The sequence below is a fragment of the Cyanistes caeruleus genome, chromosome Z, assembly GCF_971803275.1.
Source record: "Cyanistes caeruleus chromosome Z, bCyaCae1.hap1.1, whole genome shotgun sequence".
Classification (NCBI taxonomy): domain Eukaryota; kingdom Metazoa; phylum Chordata; class Aves; order Passeriformes; family Paridae; genus Cyanistes; species Cyanistes caeruleus.
Window position 1 is genome coordinate 33,749,044 of NC_141732.1, and position 26,738 is coordinate 33,775,781.

General features: G+C 42.8%; 2 protein-coding genes and 1 long non-coding RNA gene across 3 annotated transcripts in view; 1 reads left to right on the forward strand and 2 right to left on the reverse strand.

Annotated features, from left to right (window-relative positions):
• The window catches only part of NCBP1 (nuclear cap binding protein subunit 1), a 29,917-nt gene extending 17,543 nt beyond the window's left edge, over positions 1-12,374 (reverse strand). The window contains exons 1-13 of the mRNA XM_086866814.1: positions 12,026-12,374; positions 11,818-11,903; positions 10,988-11,088; positions 9,756-9,912; positions 8,706-8,813; positions 8,091-8,212; positions 7,555-7,624; positions 6,271-6,486; positions 5,297-5,394; positions 3,951-4,014; positions 2,013-2,123; positions 1,532-1,596; positions 926-988 (exon numbers count right to left, since the gene is read on the reverse strand). Of these exons, the coding sequence (XP_086722940.1) occupies positions 926-988; positions 1,532-1,596; positions 2,013-2,123; positions 3,951-4,014; positions 5,297-5,394; positions 6,271-6,486; positions 7,555-7,624; positions 8,091-8,212; positions 8,706-8,813; positions 9,756-9,912; positions 10,988-11,088; positions 11,818-11,903; positions 12,026-12,059 (1,295 nt within the window). The 5' untranslated portion in view covers positions 12,060-12,374. The remainder of the gene's footprint in view (positions 1-925; positions 989-1,531; positions 1,597-2,012; positions 2,124-3,950; positions 4,015-5,296; positions 5,395-6,270; positions 6,487-7,554; positions 7,625-8,090; positions 8,213-8,705; positions 8,814-9,755; positions 9,913-10,987; positions 11,089-11,817; positions 11,904-12,025) is intronic.
• On the forward strand, positions 12,313-26,607 carry TSTD2 (thiosulfate sulfurtransferase like domain containing 2). Its single transcript, XM_086866815.1, has 9 exons — positions 12,313-12,431; positions 12,521-12,843; positions 13,710-13,818; positions 15,450-15,575; positions 17,399-17,504; positions 18,790-18,908; positions 19,524-19,682; positions 20,608-20,746; positions 22,086-26,607. The coding sequence occupies exons 1-9, from the start codon at positions 12,330-12,332 to the stop codon at positions 22,343-22,345; spliced, it is 1,443 nt and encodes a 480-aa protein (XP_086722941.1). The 5' UTR covers positions 12,313-12,329; the 3' UTR covers positions 22,346-26,607.
• On the reverse strand, positions 20,730-21,151 carry LOC147648330 (uncharacterized). Its single transcript, XR_015280048.1, has 2 exons — positions 21,062-21,151; positions 20,730-20,906 (listed from the first exon to the last, which is right to left on the reverse strand). It is a non-coding gene; the product is annotated as an uncharacterized LOC147648330 (long non-coding RNA).
• Positions 26,608-26,738: the final 131 nt, after the last annotated feature.

The window sequence follows — 26,738 nt, forward strand, 5'->3', positions numbered from 1 at the left end:
TTAACTTGCTAGATTTGTGAAAAACAGCACCATGTGAGAGAGCTCCACAGAAGCACTGCCATCTAGGAACATCCAGGCAAGCTAAAATAATCTCTTTGAAAACTGGTGAGTCAACATGGATGTATGCCAAGATAGCCACCAAGCACTTAACTCCACAAGAAAAGAGTGCAAGAAACTTAAGTAGAGCCACAGAGCCCTATCAGAAGGGCTGAACCTCTCTCCACGAGCATTCTCAGACAGATCACCTACAGAAATCAGGTATGGTCACAGGCTGTTAAAACCACTCCATGTAGGACCTGGCCTCGAGGGGGTCTGCCTTGCTACATGGGTACCTGGAATGGAAATCTCAGGGAACCTGTGCTCAGGCATTAACGGACTCCAGGGAGCACCTGCTAGAGACGCAGGATCAAAATGTGGCACAGTAAGAACAGATGGCAGGGCAAACTCTGATGGAACTTCAGGTACTAAGATTTGACAGGTGGGAAAAAGACTGCAAGGTCTCAAGGCTAAAAAGTTGTAATAAAAGGTTTAGGGTAGGGCAGAGAGCAAAACACCAGAATGAATACAGGATACAACGAATCAGCACCATTAAAACCATTAAAAATAAAGAAAAGTTATGGGCAAGATATTTTGGAAAGTTTGCCAGCAACTGACAGAAAGTGCAGGGCAAATTAAAGAAACCACATTTCTGCTTCCTCTTCTTAAGGAATGCTTAAACTGTCTTGAGATTTACCACAAAGTTCACCAGGGACAATACAGTGATTAAAGAGATTATCAAGATAATCTACCACTCAGTGGTGGTGGACAGATTACAAAAGGTCTCTGATAAGACAGAGGAAAGCCATCAACAGGGCCACCCATATTCTGACACTTTTTGGATGTGTTTAAAACGTTAAGGTTTTAAATTCAAAGGAGAGAAACTTACCAGTCTTCCCAGCTCCAGCGGAATTGGAAGTTGCTCAAGTGGTGAGAAAACCAGTTAATAAATCTTCATTAAAAGAAAAAGTTCAATGTCAGAAGTGCAGGATAACTTTCAGTTGAGCTTCTCTTATAAATGCATTCTACTTTTCCAAGACAAGCCTGAACTATTTAAGCTATTACAGCATTAATAATAAACAGGCACTTATGCTGAGATACAGAAGACTCAGTTTGGAGTCAGGAAGGTTTTATGGACAAATAGCCTGTCATGCATTTCACATGAAGACATTAAGTATTCAACTATCAATTAAAATGTAAACTTACTGTAAATATGCAGCTTTCACATTTTTAATGAGTCACTAACCACTCTCCTACTCAATGCAGACTTCACTGCAAGGGTAAAATCACCACTCTCCTCCTCTAGGAGGAGAGGCAAGCAGTAAATCCTCCATCTTCTCTAGATCACTCAAAGCCAGAGCTCACAAAACATTTTTAATAACATCAGGTAGCTCTAACAAAGCTTTCTGACTACTCTTTCCACAGCTTCTTTGCTTTCTTCTGCACTGGATATCAAAGAATGTTTTCCATTATGTCCACAACATAATTATGTTACCTGTCCACACATGTTGTATTCATTGTGTCCAAACGCATGTAGAGCATTTCTGTGGCTTGTGCAAGCTTAAAGTTTCTTATTAAGGTTTACAAAAAAAAAGTAGGTAAGTCAGATATTTTTCCTTTCAGGTTTTTAATAGAACTTAACTTTTTCATAAAATTTTTGCAATAGAAGCTCCCTGAGCCTACTCCAAAGTCAGGTAAATCGAGTAAACCCAAAGTGGAAAAAGTGAAGAATATTTTGAGTTCCACCCTCTAACCATTATTCCATTCTTGTTCTTCCATTATTGCACCACGACTGCTGGCTCCTTCCACAGGATAGAATTCACATTATGCAACAAGCAATCCAACTGTTACAGGCAAAGTTTCCTGCAGATACTGTAATGTATTAATAGTATTTATTACTGTCCCATCAGCTACAGAACAAACAAAAGGAAGACTGCATTTCATAAATGCTCCCCTCAGGAGCACAGAAAGGATACAACTTGTGGTAAAGAGCCAGGCTGAAGTTTGCACAGCTCAATGAGGAGTGTTGTGTACATAACTTCAATATGTGGTGGAGATGGCAGCTGAAACAACTCTGCAAATATTACCTATAGGAAAGGAAATCACAGAGTAAGAGCAGTGCAACGTGGCCTGCACAACTCTCAGTTTCACAACAGTGGCCATCAATCTTAAGCAATTACCTACCCCAAAAGACCTATATTTTTCTATCAAATGCATGTTACAGGAAAAAGAGAGAGAACCAGTAAGAGGTAGCTGTAACACAACACTGTACTAATACAGTCCACTCTAACTGCTCTTACCATTTCATGCTAACACAACACCAGCATTTCACATCTATTATATCAAACATAGCATGCAACTGTAGAAATGGGCATAGTTATAATATGACCTACTGCAGTGATACCATATGATCTGAGAAATGCAGAAATAATCTCGTTGAATAGTAAATATTGAAGCCCAAGCCTGTAGTATAAAAATAACTGCATTAAAATTGCATTTATATATTTTCCACTGTGCCCTCTTTTCTCCTATGCAAAATCATATATAAATAAAGACACAACTTTAAACAGGGAATTACAACCAGCATTTCATACAACAAATATATATGCTCATTACTCCTTGGAAAAACCCTTTTGAGAAACATGAAAATAATCCTGCAGTCAGCATTTGTGTTTTTATTTAAAGTTTGCCTAGAATAACAGCATGTCAACCTCTGAGTGCTAGGAAAAAAAGTCATCACTGTACAACATCCACCTCTGAGTTTCTGTTTACTTTGTATTCCACTCTTGACTAGATTTAAATTACATCAAAGGAGTCGGGAAACTTTGATTCATTACGGTTGATCAGTTTCCTCTTTAAATTTCAGAATAAAGCTTAAAGAAGCCCTTTTTCTTCTAGAAAAGTCTTATTTGTACAAGAAATCAACATCCATTTATAGATTCCAAAAACATTACATGAAAACCCATTGGCTAGAACTTGTTTTCTAAGGAAGGACTTGAAAGCATGAAGAGATTATAAGATGCAGGGGAACCTTTCTGTGTCAGCATAATTTAGACATTTTCTTCAGAGATATGGCCAAAGGGTAAGGAGAACTCTGTTAGGCAGAAAATGGCTCCATTTTTCAAGATAAGAAACAACAACTGGACAATCAGTTGCATTCTGAAACTTAGTGGAGGCAAAATCTCTGAATATACTTCAATGTTAAGGCAAAAAAATTTTCCTAATTTCAATACTGTTTAATGTAATAAATAAATTCAATACTGTTGTGAGTAAAAAAAGAACAAGGTGATGAAAACTCATGCAACTTCACAGCAATCAGAATATTTGGCATTTTGGTGCCAAAAGAAGTCTCGATCCCACTTTAAGATCAATATTCTAGACAGAACATAGAATTATTTCTTGTCATAATTAGCTCTGAAATTCACTAATAGTTATTTCTTTATAAATCCTTTATAGAACAAATTGCTGCTACTGTAATCTGTTAATTCCTCTGAATTTTTTATGAAAATCTGTATAGTTTTATACAGATCTCCAGGGTCACCTAGAGAAGGTTGCTTAGGGCTGTGTCCTGCTAGGTTCTGAACTTCTGCAACTCTTCCAGCACTTAATCACCTTTTTATTAAAAACAGATTTTTCTTATGTTTCAATGTAGTTTCTTGAATTTCAGTTTGTGTACATTTCCTCTTGCATTTTAGTTTAAAATTGAATGCACCAAGTTAAAATGACAACAAAAACTCAAGACTATCACTCGACTCTACATAACCTGCTCATTTAAAAGCTGCTGGTTGAATTTCACAAAATTCTGGTTGATTCCCAAATCAAACTGTAATTTAAGGAACCTATAATGGAACTAACAGGGAGATGTTACTCATGAAATAACGGAGCTCCAAAGAGGTGATCTATAAAATCCATACCTCAACTATATGGTAGTTCAAAGGGATCTTGTTATTTCCTGGATAGCTCAACAGCTGTGCAGCACTGCAAAACCACAGACACATTTAATTGAAGCATAACACAGCAAATGTGATATAAAAATCAAGTAAGAGAATTACAGAAAATGCTTAATTCTGGGCAAGTTTCCATAAAAACAGTACCAAACAAATCAATAATCCTTCCAAAATCTGTTATTCAACCCACAGAGCACTTAAGAAAAGAAACAGCACAAGGACTGCCTAAACTACGACCTGTCACAATGTAGTCTCTGTGCAGCAGTAACATCCCTTGAACACTATAGTGCCATCCCCAATGGACTAGCAAAGAAAGAGTCTAGGTGATCTGTAACTGTGGCAGGAGTACACGAAAAAGGGAGAAAAAAAATACCCCAAACAATTAAATGTTCGGAATTACCTGAAAGCAGTTAATGGCTTGTATAAGAAACTCTCATGTTTCAAATATTTTAATCAGGTTATTATCACCTATCCTTTGTGCAAGCAAACCACTACCTCTCTGGCACATCTTGTATCTCTCCTCATCTTTTACTTTCCTCTGAATTAATGAAGACTATCCCAGTAATGGCAACAACACTGAATTTATAGTTTCTTCTGGATCAAACAGCTGCAACCACAAAACTTTATCACGTGCCATCACCAAAAACACTATAAACACCATTTCACGCATATTATACAGGGTTTGCTTATAGAAATGTGACAGCTGTGGCAAACCATCTTGGTTATCAATTACCTATATCAGATAGTGTTCGGGCAGAAATGAAGAAAAGCGCCCTGACTGCCTCCTGGCGCAGCTGAATTGAAACTGATGAGATGTGCGGCCCTGCAGCGACTCCCCAGAGTGAACTCAATTATCTCTGGCATGTAATTCCCACAGGAAGCACAACAAGGAGGTGTCCATAAACACCAATGCTCAGTCAGCTGCAGATGAACCAGCTCCATGCTCACTGCTCCAACTAATCATCATTCCAGGAAGCACAACACAAACACATTTTCCACAGAGGTCCCACGAGGAATAAGGCATGTCTGCATACTTTTTTGCAGCACATTCCATATTATCGAGGGATTCCCTTCCCAACAAACCACTGCTGTCCGGATTACACAGACTCTCTGTTATCTGGATGTTATGGACACACAGTACTCCAGGCAACAGTTTCAGCACAGATAAATGTAGTAAATAAACTTTCACCATCAGCTTCAGGAGTTTGATCTGGAGCTCTTGCCTAACCAGTGCAGGACATATTCCCGCCGGCACCAAAGCCATGGTAGCATTTAAAAAGTGCTATGGCCCCCCAGTACTAAACCCCTCCTACCAAGTCTTTCTCTCTTTCCAGTGGGATTTGATGATGCAGTGGAGGTTCTCCTCTATTACAAATCTCTCAACGGAGTGGCTGCCAGGCATGACAGGACCCTGGTAAGATAGAATGAAGAGTCATGAAGATTGCTGCTAATGCAGTGGTCCCACAGGCAGCAAGGTTTCTTAGATACATTTACAGCTAGAAAAGAGTAGGCTCAACTGCCCTACATTCTTCAGGACTGAAAAGCTGGTACGACACATTTCCACACAAACCTCAGAGTCACTCATGTTTAAATCAAAACCAATACTAGGAGTCATTACAAGAGGAGGTAAGAACAAAATCAGAGAACATGATTCTAAGTTCACAGAGCATCTGCTTCTTCCTTTGCTTTGTGGAGTCACTGGACAGGCTACCACCATGCAGCCTGGAAAAAAACCCACAGAGGAGCTAGACTAAAATAAAGCCATAGAGTGGAAAGAATACACTCATGGTCTTCTTCACTGCAAAAACCAGAGGCCAGTAAGCAAAGGTAAAAGGCAGCAGACTCATGCAAAGGGAAGTATAAAAGCATTTGGGGAAAGCAGTATAGATCACTTTCCTGCATTCCTATTCCACAATATGCACCAACAAATTTTAACAGATGATAAACACTGCAACAAATACCTAGTCTAGAAAAAGACGTGAGCCACCAACTTTTTGGAAGCAAAGTCTAACTCTCTGAATGTAGTTCTACCAGAATTATTAGAAAATTCAGTCAACACTGTCCTCTGAATGACAGCATCACAGAATCTGACTTGCTGAATTCTGCTCCTCTCAAATTTGCTTCTTACTGTAACTTGGTCACTTAGTCCATTTCTGCAGAAATGCCAGAACAAAACTGCTGCTGGCCTTCCAACCATTCACCATTCTGGGAGAGAGAACATCACATTTATCCAGTATTGCCGCCGGACTGTGAAATCCACTTACCATTCCCAACAGCAATCACGTACCTCAGGATCATCTGTGTAGTCAAACATCCTAAAAATAACCCTTGGCATCGGGTATACAGAATCCTCAGTGTGAGGTGGGGGTGTGAAGGGAGGCAGATTGTGTTGCAGTGCCTCACAGAGAACGCTGTCAAAAGCCAAGTAGGGCCTCAGGATGTGCCGCTCTTGCCAACGGTCTTTTTTCAATTTCTGAATCTGAGACCAAAGGCAGTCTAAATACTGAAGGAAAAGGTGAGAAACATTAGATCTGCTGAATCTCTGAACCAAAAGGGCAGTTTCCTGAACTATCTGAAATACATTCCACACTACATTCAAAAAAAACTCCAGTTCTTAAACTGCTGATTCAGTAAACCAACAAATAATTCAAACACTCTAAATGGTAGAACTATTCCTAAGTCTATACAGTTTTGTGTCAGTAAAATTTAAGTTCTGGCAATTTTTAAAACACTGACAGGCACCTCAGGAGCCCCAGTGAAACTACAGCAGTAAATAGCCACTACTCCTTCGAGGTATTAAAAGAGTTGCAACATCCCAGCATGCTCAAAGAGATCGCACTGACACCTGTGCCACTGGCAAAAGTCTTGCTTTGTTTAATTATTCCAAGAAGTCTGGAGGCCTGTGGCCTTAAAGAATGCAAGTCTGGAGTAGTAACATTTGCAAGAAATGTTTTTACACAGAAGGGCTTTGCATTTACTAAAATTATGACACTACAAAGTATGAACAAAACCAGTAACAACTTTCACCTGACATGAACAGTCATGTCTGCAAGTACTGTGGGTATCAAACACAGTCAGCTAATCTCTTCTCTACTGAACTAAATAACAAAATTTAGATACTGGACAGCCAAAAAGCTCATGTAGACAAACTGATCATAATCAAAAAGACCATCCCTCCAAACCATGTTTAACAAGATAATTTTTGAGATTGTGACTTAATTAGAACAGTGAATACAATCTAAAAGGACCAAGTTGCAAAATATCCCAGAAAATCAACTTAGATCCCACTTTCCAAAATTTGTCCTGAAAGTCAGGGCAAAGAGAAAACCCCAAAAATATTCAAAAAGGCAAATCCCACCCTAAGCTACTTACTCAACTCAACCTGTTATTTCAGCCCAATACTTGGAAAAGAATTCGCCACACAGAATTTGTTGAAATCAATGGCAAACAGCAGACAAATCAAAGCATTCACACTCTAAGAGATGCCTTCTAATTTCATGATGAAAAAACACCTTATTAAAAAACTGTTTTCCCCAACTTTCTGAAGGAATGCAGTGTAAAGCCCAATCACCTCTTCTTGTGGATGTGGTTTGTCAGCAGTCCACACCTGCAGCATTGGCACATGAATCTTCTGGCGGCGTCTGTTTAAATAGGAGAGAAAACCTGACCTTTAATAGACTAATTTAGGGCAGCAGTTTTGTTTTTGTTGTGAGTGTATGACTATTCATTCTCTTCAGCTGATGAAGTCTACAGTAGATAAAAACCAGGTTTGTGATTACTTAAAATATCTGTTATGATTTCTTGACAACATTAACTTGAAGCACACCTAGACAGAAAGCAGTGACACTGCACTAATGCAACAATCTATCGTGTTAACAGCACACTTACAACTCCAGCTGCTGCAGCATGAGCAAAAATAGTCTAGAACTAGGCAAGTCCATACAACTTTTCAAACTCAAAAATCTCTCCATCTACTGCATATTTAGAGCTTTGCTCCCCCCCACAAAATGGTTCATACCTAAAGGTTTGAAGTGAGCAATAATCAACACTATTACTTCACACTAAAATAGATACTAAAGAGAGTGTTTCTAACCAGTTACAACTTACTTCAGATAACTTTCTGTCTGAGACAAGAGACGATCCATTTCAGCATCCTTTTTCTCATATAACTCCTTTCCAACCCAAGGCAAAGATGACAGAAATGCAAACATATACCAGTCACATCGCACCTGCAGGAAGGTAATATACCAAAACCTGAGTATACAAGTAAGCTACAGCAGATTTTGTATATACACATATTTTAATTTAAAACATCAGCAAGTTGTTTTGGGGTAAGGTAATGACCAGCAGTAGTAGGTTGGATAGGGAAGGCATGAGAGAAGTGTAATTTTTCACTTGAACTCTGTTAAGCGGACTTAAAAAATGGGATAAATGGCAACACTTTCAAAGTTCTCCTGGATATTGTCAGTATAGCATAAGGGGCTAGGCACTCTGCAATTGCCAGAGTAAGGTAAAATAAATTCAATTCAGCCACTTCACTATAAAAGTATTACTACATACATAATTTCCCAACTGCCACAGGCTCCTTACACTAATGCTTAGGCAACTGTTTATCTATTTGGGCTGCTCTCCCTAAAACCTCCCTGTTCTAAGCATAAGGACAGAACAAATGGTACAGACAAGCTGGAACAGGCCCAGGGAGCCTACAGATCTTTTGCTTACTTGGGGTACGTCTTCCTCCTGTGTCACACTCACAAAGTTCTCAAACATAGCTACCATTGATGGTGCAGCTATTACATGACAATTCACGAGATCGGACAGAAAACGTACCTAAAGAAGAGGAAAAAAATGTTCTCTATTAATACTTTTCAAACTGGCTGCACAAGAACAAATAAACTGGAATGGTTAAAACAAACCACCAACAAAAGTATAATACTCATTCAGTACCACAAAGGCTGAAACACTGCCCACTGTACACACTCGCCTTCAACGACAAGCATCAAACATGCTGCCTAATACACTGTTTGTTACAATGCCCTTAATCATTCCCACCGCAATAACATCCTAAGGATAATATTACTAATTAAGGAATGGAGGGAAACACACAAACTAATACTACAGAAGAAAACCATTGTATCTATTCTCTACAGTATCAGATTACTAAAATAACAGAAATCCTAGCAATTAGATCTTATTAGCAAAAGCGTCCTAGAGTTGACTGAGCATCAGTCTTGACTAGAATCTTAATTTTCACCAGTGGGTTTCAGAAGAAGGTGGGGAACTTGGCAGAGGGCTTCTAAATCAGACACTGCTGAAGTTCTAATACCTTTCAGCAGACAAAACCTAAAAGCAGCAAGAATGGAACAAATGGTTTCAAAGACAGGCAGCACTTTAAACTGACTGCTTGATCTTCACCCCTCATCCGAAGAATGAAAATAGCCATTAAAAACAGCTTTTAAGAATTACAGTGTTCATTTTCTTTTCAATTTTTTTCCCACAATAGCCACAAGATCATCATGTACCTCTGAATACAAGGAAAGCACTTTGGCTTTTTTTTATCATCTTTTACATTTGACTGAAGAACAAACAGTGAGAAGCATCTCTGTTTGACGCAAATTTAATTTTTCACCGTGAAAAAGATATAGTTGGAAGCAAATTTTGCAAATGTAACATGACTCCCCACCCCTGAAGAAGAAAACACTTCTCACATTAACTCACATCACACATTTCCTCTTGGATGTGAAACTAACAGAGAAACAAAACTCCACTTACTAAATGCACAGCTTCATTATACATGTTGACTTTCAAACATTCCTTGAGCTGGCGAATCATGGCTTCTACAAATTCCCCGCCAAAATTGTAGTTCCTGGCATTCAGTAGTCCCACCAATGTCGTGTAAACAGTAAGCTTTTCTGGTAGCAGACGTGCGCTGACACAGAAAAGAAATACTGTGTTAGTTGTTTATTCATCATGTGCCAATTGGCGACTGCATAGCATCTTAGAATCTGCTTGTTGTAAGTTAAACTTGTCTCATGAGGAAATGAGAAAACGTGATCTTACGGTTTTATCCCACAGTTAATACCTACAGGTAATATTTTTTTGTTTCAACCACAGACCAGTTACCACTTTCCAGTACACCTATAATTTTGACTTTTCATTTATATCTAATTGCTGAGTATACCAGAAGATTGGACAGACAATATAACTGACAAAATTTATTGCAAGGATACAAGACGTTTTTTTAAGTTCACAATTTAAAAGTAACGTTATTACACAGCACAAGGAAGGCCAGGTCATACTGTAAAAAAATTAATTTTCCTCTACCATTTTTTTATGCACATAACTGTACTTTCAGGAGCGTCTTTCTGCTATGGGGGAACGAAGCACACTACTTAACTTTTAGTAAAAATACTGCACCACACCCTTCCTCTGTATTTGTCTTACCTCCTGCAACAGACCCTGCACAACCCCTCCCTCAACACCACTCAGTGACCCTGACATGGCACCTCTGCTCCACACTTGGCGAGGGAGAGGAAGGAGAGCTGGCAGCCACCAATGAGCCTGGTCTCTGCTCCTCACGTTCCCAGTTCCTCTCCTCTAGCTTACAAAGACATGAGCATATCACTGCCAGGGAAGAGTAGGCAGTGAGAAAACATCACAGATAACACAGGCGGCTGTTAGCTGCTTCGATGGTCTTAAGCATTTCATGGGGAAACAGGATTTTGCAGAGCATTGCTGTGCTCCCACAGCTACTGCAGACCACTTCTGACGTTTCTTCTACCTGCCTTGAGACTTTATACACATTTCAAGTCAAAGCAATGTAAAGAGGTATTTTCCTGGAATGACATCCAGTATGTAATGAGCTTACTCCTCTACTTCTTTCGTTTGTAGTAAACTCTATGCTATGACAGCCATCAGGAACTAAAGGTATTCATGACCTTTAAACACTGAACTTATGCATAAAGAAAGCACATCCCACATTCCCAAACCTCCTCAATACGTACACAGTACAGAGTATTCTCAGTATCTTGCTTTTGTAATTTGGCAGATCAGCTTCTAAAACACCAGCTAGGCCCTCCAAGTTGCTCTCCAAAGATGAATTACTCTAAAATGAAAATAAAATAAAAAAAAAGGTTTCATCATCAACCGGGCAAAATGAACTAGTCCGACTCCCACGTATAAGACAATGGAGCTGGACAAGAGCATCCTTTCACGTCCCCTCATTTTTCAGGGCAACAATTCCGGTTCCCTCAGCAGGGAAGGAACATCTGCTCTCGCTTGCCTTAGAGGAGCAGTTACTCCTCAGAAAAGCTGCACTCGACCGCCCAGCTCCCCGCTAGGAACCTCAGCGCTCCCCAGCGATGCAAGACCTAACACCACCTCAGGAGCATCCCGGCAGCGCGGCCGAGCACTGATTAACAACACAGCACCAAGCAAAACACCTTCTTTTTCCAAATCATCGTCACCTTTTGTTCTGCCACCCCCTCCTCCATCAGCCCCATTGTCGGGACTCGAAACTCGTGCCGCAAGCAGACCGGTTAATTTTTTTTCACATCCTTCGCAGCCTGGAACCAGCAACACCCTCTTCAGATACAATGGCAACAATTCCCCCGCCGATTATCGCTGCCTGCGAACCACCGCGCTACGATCTAAGCACTTGCCTGCCACAGCACGTGGCTTAGGGAAAAACGGCAACTTTCCATCCATTTCATACAATAACTATTTTCTTTTGAGGATGGCTACTACAGACGAGGCGCCCCCGCACCACGCACGGGAAGGGGAGAGGGCGGAGGAAAACAAGGCTTTAACTCTCCCGAGCCGCCGGGCCGCCTACCTTCTCTCCCACCCTGCAAATGAGCGACTCCAGCCTCTCCTCGATCTCCGATGGCTCGGACGTCCTCCGCCTCTTGTGGGGCTGCCCTGCTCCGACAACACACCGAGCACAGCGTTACCGACGCCGCAGAAGCCCTGCCGCTCCTCCATCCCTCCCGCCCAGCCCGCCCTCCCTGCCGGGACACCTCCGGGGGGGACGCGGGGCTCACCATCGCTGTCATCGCTGTGCCGCCGCCGCGACATGGCGGGGAGCGGCAGTGAGGAGCGGCGAGGAGGAGCAGCCGGGAGGAGCGGTGAGGAGCGCTGTGGACCTCCGGGGAGCGCCGGGCCGAGACACCTCGCGCGGGCCGAACAAGCGCGCTGCTTCCCCGCCCGCCGCCGCGCTGCTTCCGGGGCGGGCACGGCGCCTCCCGCCCGCTTCCCTGCGGAGCCCGAGCACTTCCGGGGCAGGGAGAAGGGGGCGGCAGGGGGGGAGGGGGCGGCGAGCGGGCTCTTCCCGGCGGAGAGGCGGAGATGGTGCCGGGCGAGGCGGCGCCGCCCGGGCCGGGCTCGCCGCGGGGCAGCGCCGAGGGGGCCGCGGCGGGCAGGAAGCAGCGCGCGGCCGCCCGCAGGAAGGTGGGTCGGGGCCGGGCGCGGGGCCGCGCCGGGCCTGGGCCGGGCAGCGCGGTAACCTCGGTAACGCGGACGCTTGCGGTGCGTTCCAGGCCTTTTCCCTGTTCGTCAAAGGCAAGGAGGTGCCGGCCGCGTCGCGGTGTCCCGGCGGCGGAGAGGGCGTGCGGTGGCGGTGCTGCCGGCAGGCGTTCGAGGAGCTGCCCGGCATCCACAGGCACGTGGCTCTGCACCACTCCGGGGACGTGGGGCGGCAGGCCGGGCTCGGTGCCAGGCCGGCGGAGGCCGCAGGCTGCCCCGAGGGCGGCCCGGCCCCGGCCGACAGCGCGGCCCGGCCGAGCGGGCACTCCTGCAGCAACCCGGAGATCTCCTGGGCGCTCCCCGACACAAGCCACGTCAGCCACGACGATCTGACAAGGTAAGGGAGCCCCTCGCCGCTCTGAAGGCCCAGGAGTGGGGTCGACTTGACGTGATCGTCTACCAGTAGTACTTCCTATGAGATTCAGCCAAGCGACTCGTCTAAGGTACAGGAAGAGTCTTCCCCAGTATTCCTCCAGATCTTCGGATTCTTTGGATATCCTTTATGTAAAGAGTTAGATCCAGTGCAGTTTTTACTGGATTGAACTATCCGAGCTCTATCATCCTGCTCCATTTAAGCGGGCCCATATGGGTGTTGCTTGACAGCTTGCATCTGTAAGAAAGAACCACAACAGAAAAGAGCAGAACAGCGGGATATGCTCTGCACAGGTTCCTTTCTGCTGCTCGTTCAGGTTCCTGAAGGACTCATATAGTTACAAAGAAGGTTCACAAAAATGTTTCTGACTATGGCATTGTGTGGCTTGTGCCACACAGAATGTGGGAACACGCAATCTCACAAAACATTTTGGCTTTTTAAATTTATATAGCTCAAATGCTCGAGTTTTTGAGTGCCATTTTGGCAAAGTGAGCATTTAATGGCATGCTTGTGTGCACAAAAGTCAGCAATTCTTGTGTTCTGTGTGTGAGGAGAGCATATGGTAGGCCTCTGGCAGCGAGAGTACAGAGGAGTTCATTTTGTAACCAGTCCTGAGTGGGAGCTTTTTTTAGCTAACATTCCTTCTGTTTGAAATAAGTCAAACCCAGCAGTGCTAATCCCTCCAAAGTTTGTTTGAGTATTTTTTTTTTTCTCTACACATCCGCCAGAGGAAAACTGTCTGCTTTTTGAATGGTTACTGCTAAAAATATAATTTTGTTCTTTCTTAATGTTCTTTTTCTATTTGCTTACCTTTGCCATGTTGTGGGCAGCCAGGTGGGAGAAGTACTCCTCTATTACTGTTACTGTGAGGTGAGGGATCCAGAGAAACTCTGTGCTTGGCAAAAGGCTTTGTGTCAGCATCTACATCTCACTGGCAAGGTAAGGTTTGAAGCAATGGTTCTATTCTTAAGGAAGAAGCCCCACATTTTTATTCAGTGCATGCTGATGGGCTATGCGGAGAAGCAGGTGTGTTTTGCACCAGGAAGTGCTAGTTTATTATGATCCCATTAAGAGAGGAACTCAGACTTGGAAGTTATCTTTTTAGAATTCTGTTCAAGAGGTATCACAAAAAAAAAAAAAAAGGAAATACAGATAATCTTATATCCCTTTTGGTGCAGGGAGCCCTGGGTTGTGTGGCATTGAGTGAACCTCACAGACCACACTATGCAGACCCTGTCCTTGGAAAGGTTACTCTATTTCCATCACTGTTACACATGGAAACAGGAAAATGAGTCTTTTTAAAACTCCTGCTGTCAGTCAGAAAGGATATTCACATGAGAAATTCAAGATGCGCTTTTAGATAAATGCAAGGAGATGAAAGTGGCTTAATCACTGGTGTCAGCAGGGAGCTGCATGCAGGTGTCTCAGCATTAGCAGGCTGGGTGTATCCTGTGGCTAAAGGGCACGTGCAGCACGAGGCAGCCCAAGGGCTAAGCTGGAGGGATAGCATGGGTCTGGGCCTGCTCCCTTCACTGGTCACCTGTATCCTCCCTCCTCAGTGCACAGTGGGCTCCCAGTCAGAGTGGCTGCACCAAGCTGAAAACCATACTGCCGGGAATTAGGCAAGAACATTTTAGACCACAGCATGTCGTAGCAGTTCTCATTCCTGCACAGTCTGTTCTCTTCATTCCTGGCAGGCTAGACCAAGGATGTGAGTTGCTTGTGTAGCTGTCCTCTTGAGGCTGTGAGAGAAGGTGAATTTTAGCCACAAAAAGCTGATGTTCCTAGGCTGTCTTTCGGGAGAAGGCGGGGGGCAATGTGGAGCAGGAGGCTCCTTTTCCCTGTGACTTGTCTTCCTAAGCAGCTTCTTGCTCTCTGCCAGTGGTACATCAGCACAGGTCCAGGGGTGAAATGTTGTCATAGATTAATTTATTTTTCTGCTCAGCTGTCTTGCCTGGTAGTTGGTGTTTTGTTTGAGTTTTTTTTTTTGTCTCATCTCCAGCATTTACCTTTCCCAATCAGTTGGTTTTTTCCTTGTTTCTTACATTCAATCTTTCCCCCTTTTCCCCACCCCCACTTCGGAGCTTTTGTTCATTTGTCAGTGCTGGAGATAAAATGACTCATCCTAAAATTTAATATTAGATACAATGTTATGCATATTCACATTTTCTTTTTTAGCTGTGTGAGTCATGGGGCACAAGCCTATTGTTCTTACTGAAGCAACTTCCAGTGGGAATTCTGATGCTGACTGCAGGATTTGCAGACAGCAATTTTGCTGTTTATACAGTATTTCTCTGTTTATTGAATGGACTCTTCTGGTTGTCCTGGTGTGATTCTTTTAAAATGGCTCAGAAGTGATTGCTAGATTGTTGAGGGTTTTTTTTTTTCTGTCTGTTGTCTTTATGTTCAACTTCACTCTAGCAATATTCTCCTTCCTTATTCAGTAGTCTCTTTTCTGAACGTACTCCTGTGCCTGCCCTTTGTCACCCAGTCATGTTTTGCTGATTCTACTGTAATCTTTGTGTTGCTGTAACTAAGGCTCAGCCCCAGATTCTCCTCTTGCCTTCTAGGTACGAGTTGCTTCAGAAGGGATTAATGGGACAGTTGGTGGAAGCAAAGTAGCTACCAGTCTCTACATTACAGTTATGCTTTCCCAGCCGCTGTTCAAAAATATTTTGTGTCAAGAGGATTTCAAGGTATGAAAAAATAATTTTTACATAGACATCTTTAATGGGGGTAATTCAATTTTCAAGGAGTAAGTGCTTTCCTTCTTGACAGTATTACTTCTGCTGTAGCAGTTCCTCTCCCCCACCACTTACCTAAGTTGGTGGTTCTTAACCCTACCAAAAATCTTTGCTGGTTTTTACCAGAATTAGGAGTTTCCATGGGCAGTGATAGCAGCTGCTACAGGCTTTGGCAGCTACGGGTGCAGCTGCAAAGCCCCCCAGGACAGGTGAGTGAGGGAGCGTGCTTAAGCCCCACCATTCTGCTGCAAGCATTTACTCCAGACTGAGCAGGCATCACAACATACACTTAGCCCAGCAAAGTGTTTGCAGTCGGTCCTCTTCACCCTGATTTGAGGTCCTTGACTAGAAGCAGTACTACTGGTTGAAGTTCATGCAAGCTTTGGTGTCCATATAGGTGCACTGTCAGTTCCATGGATTGGGTATTTTCTAGAGAAAGCACACAGGGACTGTTGAGAGGTTTCTTCCTGCTTGACTTGGTGCCTAGCTGGAGCATACGTAGTGATTGCTGTCCTCACGTGGTGAGGGCAGCACTGGTTGGTGCATTTTATGGAATTCTGGTAGGCTTTGGCTGCCAACCGCTGTAGGTTCTGGTTTCTCTGCAAAGGAAAGGCAGGAAAGCTGCTGCTTAAGCAGCAGCTCTTCTCCACACAGTTTTATTTGCAGGGAGTGCTATTATTTTTTCATAAGCAGCTAGATCAAAGGAGTTGGTGAAACTTGCGAAACTCAAATTCCATGCTGAGCTGCAGTGATGATTCAGTCTTAGCTTTTTAAGTGTCTGTTATGCTTGGCTGAATTTCAAGAGGAGTTGTGTTAGAGTCATATGTAGATGCAAAAACAGAACAGGGATGGAATTTTACCCTGACCTTGGCAAAACCTTCAACCTTGCATGATCTCTCTGCGCATCAGTGTTCGTGCATTAGTGGACTGTGGTGTTTGATATCTCACCTCCTCCTAAATGTTCCATACCCACGTGAGTGAGGCTTTCAGGTTGCTGTGCCATGAAGACGCGGGCTAGGGGAGTGAGAACCATGCTTGGGGCTTTGGATATACCCAGTGGCCACTAAAGTTCCTGCAGACTGATTTCCATAATAGTTGGAACAGTGCTGCACAGCACTGCACTTTTCTTTCTTGCTGCCTGTAGCCTGCAGTGGGGGTGCCTACCACAAAAGGGCTTACCAGGACTTCTGAAGGGGAAATCCCATACTTGAGTTTGGTGTTAAGGAAAGGTACCAGCCTCCACTGTTAACAAATCTTACGCCTGGCTAACCTCCCCTACATCACCTTCACACGCATGGACACTGTTCCCATCACACACATCATGATTGGAGGTACAGCTGTGCTTGTGTCCTGTGCCAGAGGGATGACGAGAACTACAGGGCCTGGATGTGGCAACATGATCCATTACTGGAGGATGTTATTTAATATTATATTATTTATATTGTGTAATATTAGTAAATAGTCAGGGTCAGAATGCTTTTTCTTGAGATAAGTGGTAATAACATCTTTCTGACATCCCTGCACCTCCAACCAAATGCTGTCTCACCTGCAGAGTTGTCATTGGGCCTAAGACATCTGTCTTCCATGTTGTGTTAGGGGTCTGCTGCCTAAACTTCAGGATTTAGAGTGTGGATTTCAGCAGGAAAGACATTTCTTTCCCTCAGCCACAAAGATATTTTCATATTCTAATGAACTGTAGAATTCAAGCGAGTGGGTAATTTTAATTTTGACACCAGGCAAATTTTGGTGAATTGTTCTTGTGTTTGATTTCCTAGAGCAGTGCAGGAGGAGCTCACTGTTTCCCAGACCTTCGAGTTGGAGTATTCAAAGAAATTGTACCTATGGGCATTGATCCAAAGATAGTGTCTTATAAGGAAACTGGTAAGTTTATGTAATGAAAAATAAAGCCTCTCATCCAAGTGAGAGGTGAGTGAAGAGTAAAATACCTTCATCAAAAATACTTCCCTTTGCATAATGGCCAGAACACAGGAGAAGTAGATACAGAAATTGATATCTCACTGGTAGTCAAAAGCTACTGGTGCCAAGGATTTGCTGGCCCAGATCTTGGCTAGCCTCAGAAAACTTCAGAATTAACTATAGGTTTTGTGGGAGAGTTGAGATGACACAAAGCAGTTACTTTGTTCTGGGGCAGGGACTGCTGACTTGGCTTCACTCATTTTGGAGCCAACAGCCATGCTCCTGCCTTTTGCACTAAGCAGATCCAAATTCTGAACGAGCTCCATCTGACTGCATTTGTTTTGTGCTAACTGTAGCTGCTTAGTGTGGATTACGCCTGATAAGGTGTTCCTGGCTGTGGATTTGCTGTAAGGACGCTTACATAGGTGGTAAGCAGTAAGCACAGCAAATAGCAATTAACAGAACAGCTTTGGGCTTTTTTCCCACCAAGAGGTTTTGTTGGTGCCAAACTTCTGCAGCATCTTTTTGTGGATTTGGAAGATGATTATTTTTTGTACCCATTTCTTGGTAGTTTGTGGGATGTATGTTTGGCTATTTCCTTTTTTTACCTTTTTCCTGCTATTTCTCAGCATTTTACAGAGATGGTTCCTGTTACTCTGGCAGGTTGTTTATAGGAATGCTTTTTAAAAAGGTAAAGAATTTTGCTGGTGGAGCTTTTTAGTTTTTTATTAGATTAAGAGTCCTAAGCCCTTGAAGTTGACAAAATTTATGTAAATTGAGTTGTACTGAAAGTAGTACATGTTTATAGAAATTTTCCATTGTAATCAAGAAGAGCTTAATTTAAAAAATTTGGTTTCTGTACCTCCAAATGTAATTGCAGATGAGCAAAGAGAAGTGGAACATGTCAGTCCCTCTTCTATTGCTCTAAGAATAGCGAGGGGAGATGCAGGAAAAGATTACAGAGATAAGTACCTGTCTGCTGCCTCTTCCTTTGTATGGAATAGTGTTGTTTTCTTTCATTTGCCAGTAGGAAGCCAAACATGGATAAACTTAGCTGATTGAGTGGGGATGAAAAGTCTGTGAACAATCACAGAGAAGTTTTGTTTGGAAGTCTGAGGAGAATCTGAATCAGTGATCTCATATATGACATTGTTTCATAGTTCTGCTTCTCACTACTCTTCCCCCTCCCTCTTTTTTTTTTTTTTTTTTTTGTTTGTTTGTTTGTTTGTTTGTTTATTTTTTGTTAAAGGAATCCATTTATCCCCTCAGGAATTTCATAGAGAAGTAGAACAGTATTTGTCTCAGGCCACTCAAGGACAAAGCGATACCATCTTGCTGGACTGTAGGAACTTCTATGAAAGTAAAATAGTAAGTGCTGCTTGCCTTTCTTTACAGGTGCTGGGATGAAGTATTTACAATTGTGAGGGTGTAACCTTACTGTTAGAAGAGATTACATTCTCCAGATTGGCTGTAATGTTTGCAAAGTGCAGTTTAGTAATGAGTATTAGACACAAGCAGTAGAGGACCTGCCCAGCAACTCAGGATGGAGCCTGCTGGCCGAGTGCTTACACAGCATGGGGCAGGAAGAAAGAAGTGGTCCATACAACAAGAGTATGAATGTTTGAAGTAGTGTGATTTGTAGGGATGTTTTTCAACATTTTTTGTCTTGTCCCATCTGTAAGAAAGAAAGGGGCAATCAATTGTCACAACCACCACCCCTCATGCACTGTTGTGGTTTGTCCTCTCTCTGACAGCTCTGCTTAGCTCTCTCTTCTTTGTTTCAATGAGGAGACTTGCTGTGTCCAGAACCCTCCTACAGATTTTAACATACATTTTGATGCATAAATGCAGCTGAGGAGCTGCCTAAAACAGCTGCAGTGAACTGAATATTCCAGCCCAAAGGTTTGTTACTTCCTCTAGTTTGAGGCACAAATCTTACCAGTAACAGTGCTTGTAAACAATTGCATGGCCATCTAATTGCAGGGACATTTCCAGGGCTGTCTGGCTCCAGATATCAGGAAGTTCAGCTATTTTCCAAGCTATGTAGATGAAAACCTGGAGCTTTTTAAAGATAAGCGTGTACTGATGTACTGCACAGGAGGGATTCGTTGTGAAAGAGGCTCTGCTTACCTCAGGAGCAAGGTAAGGTGTCATTCTGAGGGCACAAGTGTCGGGGAGTTGCGGCTGCTTTAAGGGCACCTGTCTTTTGTCTTGCTGCTGATTCTAACTGTGCACAAACTGCAGAATGCACAGGTGGGGAGACAAATGCCTCTGACATGTGCTTGTCTCATGCTGTCTGTCAAGGACCTGGATAGTTCAGTGTGGCTCAGTATGACCTGCATGGACTAGTCTCACAGCAGTGAAAATAATTACATAACCCATTTCCTGAGAAGAGGTATTTGTAGGACTGTTTTAGGAGGGCTTGAAAATACTCTGCAATGTTTCCACAGACTGTCCAGGTTATGCTCTGTGGTCATTACTGCTCAGCTTGAGCATCTCAAAGTGGTGAAAATTAGTTAGTCAGTGCTTTTGCTAGTGTTGCAGAACTAAATCCAGCACAGTGCATTGTTCTAATTGTGTTCTAAAATTTTCATCCCACTCTTCTCCTGGATCCTTCTCTCAAGGATCAAGGGAGCAGAACACAAAGGTTCTCCAAAGATTTAAGCCTTGGGGTTCTTTTTTCTGCTGCATCAATGTGAACCCTGAAAAATTCTGCTTCTACTAACTGTTAACTAGATAAAAACTGAATAACAAGTTCATGGAGGTTCAAAAGCAGTTGATCTTTGATGCAGCAAACCTTCCTCAGGTGAGGAGGTTACTACTTTCTTCTGAGTGTAACACTGAATGAAGATTTGGGTTTGTGCCAACAATCCAGCATTGTGGAGCTGCGCAGTACTCCCTGGTGGCACTGTCTAGAGCTGTGGCTGCATATGGTGCCATCTGATGGTCACTGAGAGGCTGCTGCTTTTCACTGACCCCTGGCACTTAGAGCATTTGCTTTGGGAACTCTGGCACACCACCACTGCTGTGGTCTCCTTCAGCTTTTCTGCTAATATGCTTTAAACAGGCAGTGTGCAGAGAGGTTTACCAGCTAAAAGGTGGAATTCACAAGTACCTAGAAGAGTTTCCAGATGGATTCTACAGGGGGAAGCTGTTTGTATTTGATGATCGTTACGCCATTTGTTCCAATGAAGATATCATCTCAGGTAGGACTAGATAATGTAATGCAGAAGGCTGGGAAGCTATTGCAGTCATTTCCAGAGGTGTGCAGGATAGGGACAGCCAAACTGGCCTGTGTAGTTCTTCCTCATACTTGGTTTGATCTCATAGTGCTGTCACTTTTTGTGATGACTATCAACACTATGGCTTTAACATGTAAAACAGAAATGAGAGGAAAGGGGGTCACTAACAAGAATTCACTAAAACTGGAACACTAGAATGAAGTATCCCCTGCAGAACAGCTCTGTTATGAGCCATCTGCACCTATGGAGACTTAGGTCCAGCACTACAGCTGTCATTACCTGCTTGTTGCCCACAGTCCTGTTCAGACTCTGGTTGACCAAGTGACCTAAGTCTTAAATATTTCTCCTGCTGCCAGCAGTCCTCTGCTCCAGCAGTCTCGCAGAATATCAACAGACTTCCAGGTATTGGGAGAGTAGTGGCACAATGCTGTACAGCACTTTGTTATTTTAATGCTTAAGAAATTCTATACCCAATGGCATTTCAGTGGCCTCTAGCAGAAGTTGTTAAGGACATTGCCTGATCTTCTGGCTGGGATTGCTCTTCAGTTACTGCAAATTAAGTAATATCTGACTGTGCTATCAGTTGACAGATACAAGTATCTAGAATTTGGCTCTAGCCCTTCTTTTAAGGGAGCAGTGCTGTTTTTCCTCTGAGTTGGTAACCTTTCAAGCATAACCTCCCATTCCTCCTCTGCAATGACTCTATACATCTTGAAGGGGCGTGACTTGGTGTGGAAACAGAACACATTCTGGTTACATCACAGCCACCCCTACACAAGTTTCAAGGGGAAGTGCTGTGGTATGCACCTTCTTGGTACAGCTAAAACTGGGCTGTAGCTTTCAGTTAAATAGTTAAAACCTGTGATGTTCTGGAAGGACTCTACCAGGACTGCACATGGCACCCTGCCTGCAAAAGCCATTGTTTGTAGATGGAAGGAAGTTCCATGGCATCCCCTTCCCCAGCAGGTGACATTCCTGCATACTGGCTTAGTTGCCACCTGCATGTCTTTCTTCTTGTCTTGGCAGTAAGAATCTCTAAATCTGTCTTTTGTATTCAGAGCTAGAGAAAGCACCAGTGAGCACTCTCCTCTTTTCCAGAGGGAAAACTGTCTTAAGTATGTCAAAAAAGATGTTTTAAAATGAACTAGATTCTAGAAGATCAAGCTAAACAGGAATTAAAAACCTGCAAGACAATAGCCACTTAAATGTGAGCTGGCAGCCCCCTGGTGCCTTGGCAAGCCCTCTGCAAGGGAACAGTGAGAGCAGTGTGGGTGTTAACTTTTTCTTCTCCTCCTCCCTCCAGCATGCAGATACTGTGGGGTGCTGTGGGACCAATATAAACTTTGTTCCAGTCAGCACTGCCGGCAGCTTGTCCTGACATGTCCAAGTTGTTCCAACAAAGGTCTTACAGCTTGCTGTCCTGTTTGTCAAGAGAAGGAGCTCAAGGTGACTTCAAGGGCTTCAGGACAGACACTTAAGGAGGAATGTGATTGCACAAGGAGACGACCAAGGGTACCAATTGAACATGTCTCGCCAAGGATGCTGGGCACAGGAAAAGATTAAGCTGTTTCATCGGTTAATCTGGCATGTGCTCATGTGAAGGGCTTCTGTAACGAGATTCTATCTGTTAATCAGTTAGGTTTGGAAATTATGAAAATATGTTGGCTTGGAAAGTCTTGTTCATATGCTGCCTTTAAACATAGAATATGCCCTGAAAACCATCCATTACTTGCCTGTAAATTACCAGAGTGCCCAATCCATCACCAGCACTACAGGATTCCTCTCTCTGGGTACAGTCTTGTAGTGCGGCCTTTACCATGGGGATTTTGGAGCAGAGTATCTGCAATGTGACAGAGCTGCTCACAATTCAAAAGAAACTGAAGGAAATCAAGAGCAATTCAGTTTTTTCTTCCTGCATGGAGATCAACCTGTCTGACCTCTCCAAGGATCATGCATCTGCTTCAATAGCTTGTAGTGAGGTGTGCAAACAGATTTACCAATTTGGTGTGGGTATGTGACCAGATTAGGTGCTGAAGATATATTCCACATGCACACCATCGACCTGCATCTCTTGCTTTATACCAGTGAGAAGCAAGGCAAAATTACCTGAAATTACTGACTTAACTCTCCTGTAAAACTGGCTGAAGGCAGCATAAGGAGCTGGAGCAAAGGCCCAGAGATACTGTTTGCCCAGCCATACTTGTGTGACCTGTAGGATGAACAGCAAACCCAATCTTCTTTGCAGTGCTCAGTCTCCCTGGGAACTGTTTTTTCCCCTGAACTTGTCAATGTATGAAATATGCAGGGCTCAGCTCTGCTTGCACTAAAAAAACCTGACAGCTTGAAGCACGTTGAAACAAGCACACAAAGAGGGGAGCACAGAGACTGCCAAAATACCAGCATCATGGCACTGGAAGTGATGCATGTGTGCATAAATGTCAGCAACAGCTATGAGAAGACTGCAAGATCCTTTATCCAAGTTAAATAATACAAGTTTTGGGGAACATTTTTGCTTTTTAAACAAGCTTTTTAAAAGCTACAAGATGTTTATGCAATTTCCAGCACTTGTTAGTGGAGAAATTGTCTTTGAAGGGACCTACAGCAGATGAGCTTAAAATACTGCCTCACGTGCTGTATTGTGTGCCTGATGCTGTAGAATGTACAGAAAGGATTTATTAATAGTGTGGAAGATGTGTCTTGACCGAAAAATGTCTTTGAAATTCACCTGTCATTCTGGGAACTATACAGTAAGTCATTAGGACATCAAAATCACTAGGTTTGGAGGGGTTTTTTATTGGCAAATGCTTTTAAAAGCAAGAAGAGTTTCTTAAGTTTCTGCACTTGCTTAATGACAGGGCTGTGTTATTTTCAGATAGATTGTACCTTTCTCCCATGGTGCTATTACTTCAGCAAGGCTTGACTTGCAACTTAAATACATGGGCATTGGTTCCATTAAAGCCATGACAAACATTTCTTTTTGCTTCCAGTATTGCTACCATGAAATGAATGGTTCACCAGCTGTCCCCATGACAATTCCATTAATGAGGCAAAACCCTGGATCTTAAGAATATTTACTTTGGGAATCTTTCTAGGATAGTATTTAACCCATTCTAGAGAAGAAATCAGAAAATTCCCATCAATAGACACCTTCATCAGAAGTCTGAGCAGTGCCAATGTCTCCCTGGTTTCCTGGTCCCTGCTGGCTGGTTAACCTCTGTGGTTTTGAGGACTGGAGTATTTGTGAAGAAACATGTAAGCTCTACTTGTGGGTCTGGTCTAAAGCACTGATGGGGAGAGCCCCATGATCTTCCTGTGTTAGGCTGAAAAAAACACAGTTTTGTAATTCAGTCTATCAGCAGGTCTGGAATACTGTAATCAATTTGTAATGCTGTTTCTGTACTTACCAGTACAGGATGGCAACAACTATATTTTATATGTAAATTTCTGAAACATCTATGGTAAATAACCTTTAGTGCTTCCATTATAACTTTTTAAGTACTGCACAAATACACTTCACATGTTGTGTTGGAGGTGCTTAATTCTGCAGAGATAAACACTGAAACCTAGCTAGTCTGCCACATGGTAGACCTGGCTATAGGGTACAATTCTCCTGAGAGCTCCTCGCAGCTGGAGATTCTACCTCAAAGGCAGAGGGGAGCCATGAGGCCTCTTCTGGTCCTTGCTGCACTAAGGCAGGGGGGAGAAGGATTTGAGATGTACACATGGAGTCCCATAAAGCCATGTTCTCTCTGCTGCAGAGAGCAGAGAAGGGGATAAGATAACCTTCTTAGCCTGCTTCTTGCAAGTTAACTCATAAGGGGCTCTCTGTCCTGTTTTCTGGGTTAGTATTGTCAGATAAATGCAAATAAGGACTTGCTATGTGGAAGGCTATGTGGCAGCATCCAGGCATCTTGGTGGTAAAGCCTGAGAGAAGGCACATCAGCTCCAGGAGAGGGAAGAGTTTTCAGAGGGTTAGACTGTGACTGCCAGATGCTGCAGTCACCACATGGCTTTTCCTCTCTTTTCCTGGGGAGCTGCTGGGCCAAACAGGGATATACATTTGCTCCTAAGTATCACCATTTTGTAGCTCCATTGCTGCACAGCTTAAAGCATTTCACCATACTGCCTGCTGCTGCCTCAGCACTGTCTGACTCTGCTTCACCACCCTCAGCTGTCAGATGCATCCTACAGCAAAACAGCTCTGTGAGGATCAGCCAAGGAACCTGGAATGATCCTGACAGCTTAATATACCTTTGGGCTGCAAGGTTAATGTGGATGTTGCTACTGTGAAACACAGGACAGAGTTGGGTTTTTTTTTTGGTTGGTTTTTTTTGAGGTTTTTTTTTTTTTTTTTTTTTTTTTTTTTGCTAAGGGCTGTAGTAGTATCCATTGTAGTGCTCCTTGGTCTGCAGATGCATCTCCTTGCCTGTCTGTGCTTCTTGGTACCGCTAGGATTTTCCAGGATAAGATTCATTTACATTCTGAAACCAAGGGAAGGGATGAGCCTGTGTCGTGCAAATCTGAGTGGATGGCTCAGATTAAAGTGTGTAGCTCTGATTTGATGATTGAGTTGGTAATTTCAAAGTCTTCATGGTGCACATAGAAGGAAGTACTTTTTAAGTCTGCTGGTTTTTTTCATTTTAATATGTTTTCAAGTATTTTTCTTCCACATTTATTTTCTGATACAGAACTTGCACAGTGGAGGGAACAAGCTATAGTGAAGTATTTTATATGACAACACAGGCACATTTAGTAAGATTTGAAGAGCAACAAGTGTGTTTCCCACATTGCTGAATGGTGTTTTTCTGCTTCACTGGTTATAGCTAAATCATCAGTGGTGTTTGTGCACAAGCTCTGAAGAAATCTCTGGGACTTTTGCCAGAATGTATGTAAAAGCCTGAAAAACTTCACTATTTAACAGACATATAAAGGCAGATTTCTAGCAAGAGAGAACATTTTCTAGGATGTGTCATCTGCCCAAGATTGAAGTTTCAGTACAGCAATGCTTATTCCATGGAGACTTCTGACTGAGCAGGGTCCCACCCACATTAGCAGTGGGAGTTTGGAGGTGCTGGGTCCAGTCCACTGCAGGTCTGGGAGATACACAATTCTGTGAGGAATTCCTCCCAGGCTGGATGATGAGTGTACACTGACAAAATGCTTTGAGATCGTACGTTGTGTAAGTTCAGATTGGGGGTATTTCACTTCACAGCTTTTTTTAGGGCACAACATTTATTCTTGCATTTATGTGGACATAAGGGACAGCAGAAAAAGAAATAATTCCTAGCAGAACAAAATTTAATTAATGGACATGGTCATTTAGGAAAAACAGGAAAGGGAGAGAATTTGACCTGTCTCCAGTTAATATCTAGACAAATGCTTTTAACATACGGAAACTGAAAGGAGTGGGGAGTAGAAGAGAAGGTTCTCATTTGCTGATGAGTTTGGCCATCTCTGGGGGTTAGGGTTTGCATCACACCTATAAGAATGACTGTTGTCTTCACACATGCATGGGATTGAAGGATGTTCACCCATCTAAACCACTTGATTTTTGAGGCTTTGTTTTATATTCGGTGGCCTTAAGTTCCATTTAATCAGGGGGCGGAGATCAGTTTTTTTTGTAAGAAACACTAGGATGCATTTGAAACAGCATCTCCAATTAAATGATTCAGCAAACGTTGGTAAAAAAATTGTAACTTGCAATTCTTGAAATTAGCCATGTTTCCAGATGTTAGAAGTGCTTGTTAAACTAGTTACTCCTCTGTAGTTACTTGAGGTCAACTTTAAAAAAAAAACCTAAATAAAGTATTTTTTTAATACTTCTATAATTTGTGTGAAACAATTGTATCTTTCACTCATGCATACCTAACTTTATAAAACACCGTGCAGTAAGTTTATAGAAAAATTAATCCCCTTTAACGCTGGATTGTACTCTAAGCTGAGGTTGTGTAGAATT

What these genes read in the sequence shown, in the direction of transcription:
- TSTD2 (XM_086866815.1), top strand. Translation starts at nt 12,330, where the DNA reads ATGGTGCCGGGCGAGGCGGCGCCGCCCGGGCCGGGCTCGCCGCGGGGC. An exon ending in ATCTACATCTCACTGGCAAG is followed by an intron (nt 13,819 to 15,449) that starts GTAAGGTTTGAA and finishes CTTGCCTTCTAG; the next exon opens with GTACGAGTTGCTTCAGAAGG. An exon ending in AGTGTCTTATAAGGAAACTG is followed by an intron (nt 17,505 to 18,789) that starts GTAAGTTTATGT and finishes TTTTTGTTAAAG; the next exon opens with GAATCCATTTATCCCCTCAG.